This window comes from Oratosquilla oratoria, chromosome 7, assembly GCF_046742065.1.
Source record: "Oratosquilla oratoria isolate Oo_2021 chromosome 7, ASM4674206v1, whole genome shotgun sequence".
In the NCBI taxonomy this organism is placed as follows: Eukaryota; Metazoa; Arthropoda; class Malacostraca; order Stomatopoda; family Squillidae; genus Oratosquilla; species Oratosquilla oratoria.
In genome coordinates this window covers 38,039,971-38,041,082 of record NC_134783.1, presented here as the reverse complement: position 1 = coordinate 38,041,082, position 1,112 = coordinate 38,039,971, and the positions used below count along the sequence as shown (strand labels likewise).

The 1,112-nt window shown below is 42.6% G+C and overlaps 1 protein-coding gene across 1 annotated transcript; it reads right to left on the bottom strand.

Annotated features, from left to right (window-relative positions):
* Window positions 1–276: 276 nt before the first annotated feature.
* LOC143026789 (putative CENPB DNA-binding domain-containing protein 1) lies at window positions 277–672 on the bottom strand. The gene has a single exon (XM_076187562.1). It carries the CDS (start codon window positions 670–672, stop codon window positions 277–279), a length of 396 nt encoding a protein of 131 aa, XP_076043677.1.
* Window positions 673–1,112: the final 440 nt, after the last annotated feature.

Here is a 1,112-nt window from a genome sequence, read left to right as displayed (position 1 = left end):
AGTCAACACTGTCTTGTAATCCCCCTCAGCATTAGCACCCAACATAAAAGTAAGGCAATCCTTGAAGACTTTGAATCTAGGTGCTCTTGACTATTCTACTGAGATGTATGTCTGACCAGTCATTTTTTTCCAATATAGATCAGTCTCATCTATATTAAAAATCTGCTTGGCAGTGTAGCCACCTTCCTTGATGATGGTCTTCAGGGTAGTTGGATACATCTTGACAGCTGCTACATCGGCAGAGACCGCCTCCCCAGTCATCTTCAGGCTGTGGAATCAGTGGTGCCACTTAAAATTACAAAACCACCCAGAACTGCCTTGAAAAGTCTTGCCTTCATCTTCCTCACCCTCGCCCTGCACTTCCTTGTAGAGGCTTACAGCCTTAGCCTTTATAATGCCCATGCTGATGAGGACATTGGTCTTATTTTGGTGTTGAATCCAGTGTGCCAATAACTTCTCCATACTCTCCATTTTCGTGGATCTTGCATTGAAGCACTGTATGGAAGAGGCTGATGTACCAATGACAGCACTGGCACAGATCTTGTCAGCACTTGCCCTGATAGTATGCAGTGTGCTCTCATTTAGTCCCATAGGATGCATTGTTACAGAGGTCTTTTCTCCCCTAGCAAAATGATCCAAAACTTCCAACATTTTTTCAATGGTGAGAGTCATTCTTGACTTCTTGACAGCACTTTCCTGTGAGGAGGTGGAGGGTCACTTGGGTGCCATAATAGAAGAGGTGAAAATGCAGTGTATTCCAGAGAAACATTCCACTCACAGTGAGGGCTACCATCAGACTAAAGACTGGGAGTGCCCAGAGTGGGAGAAACTGAGAGCATCTCGGTGCTGTTCTTGCCAAGAGTAGCATGGGTGTGTGTGATTAAAATATGCACATTAATTTGAAAATGTCATGTTAGTTAATCATATCTCCTTAAATATAAACTTGTATTAAATCAAAACGCATTGTTTAAACTAGTGCTACTGGAGAAGTGACTGTATATATAAAAAATATATATATTTTGACACAGCCTGAAGGGATTTCTCCCCATCTACTCTTTTTTCTGCATGAGGGAATGGAAAGGGGGTTGCTGATTAGGTGAAGCAGCCTTGCT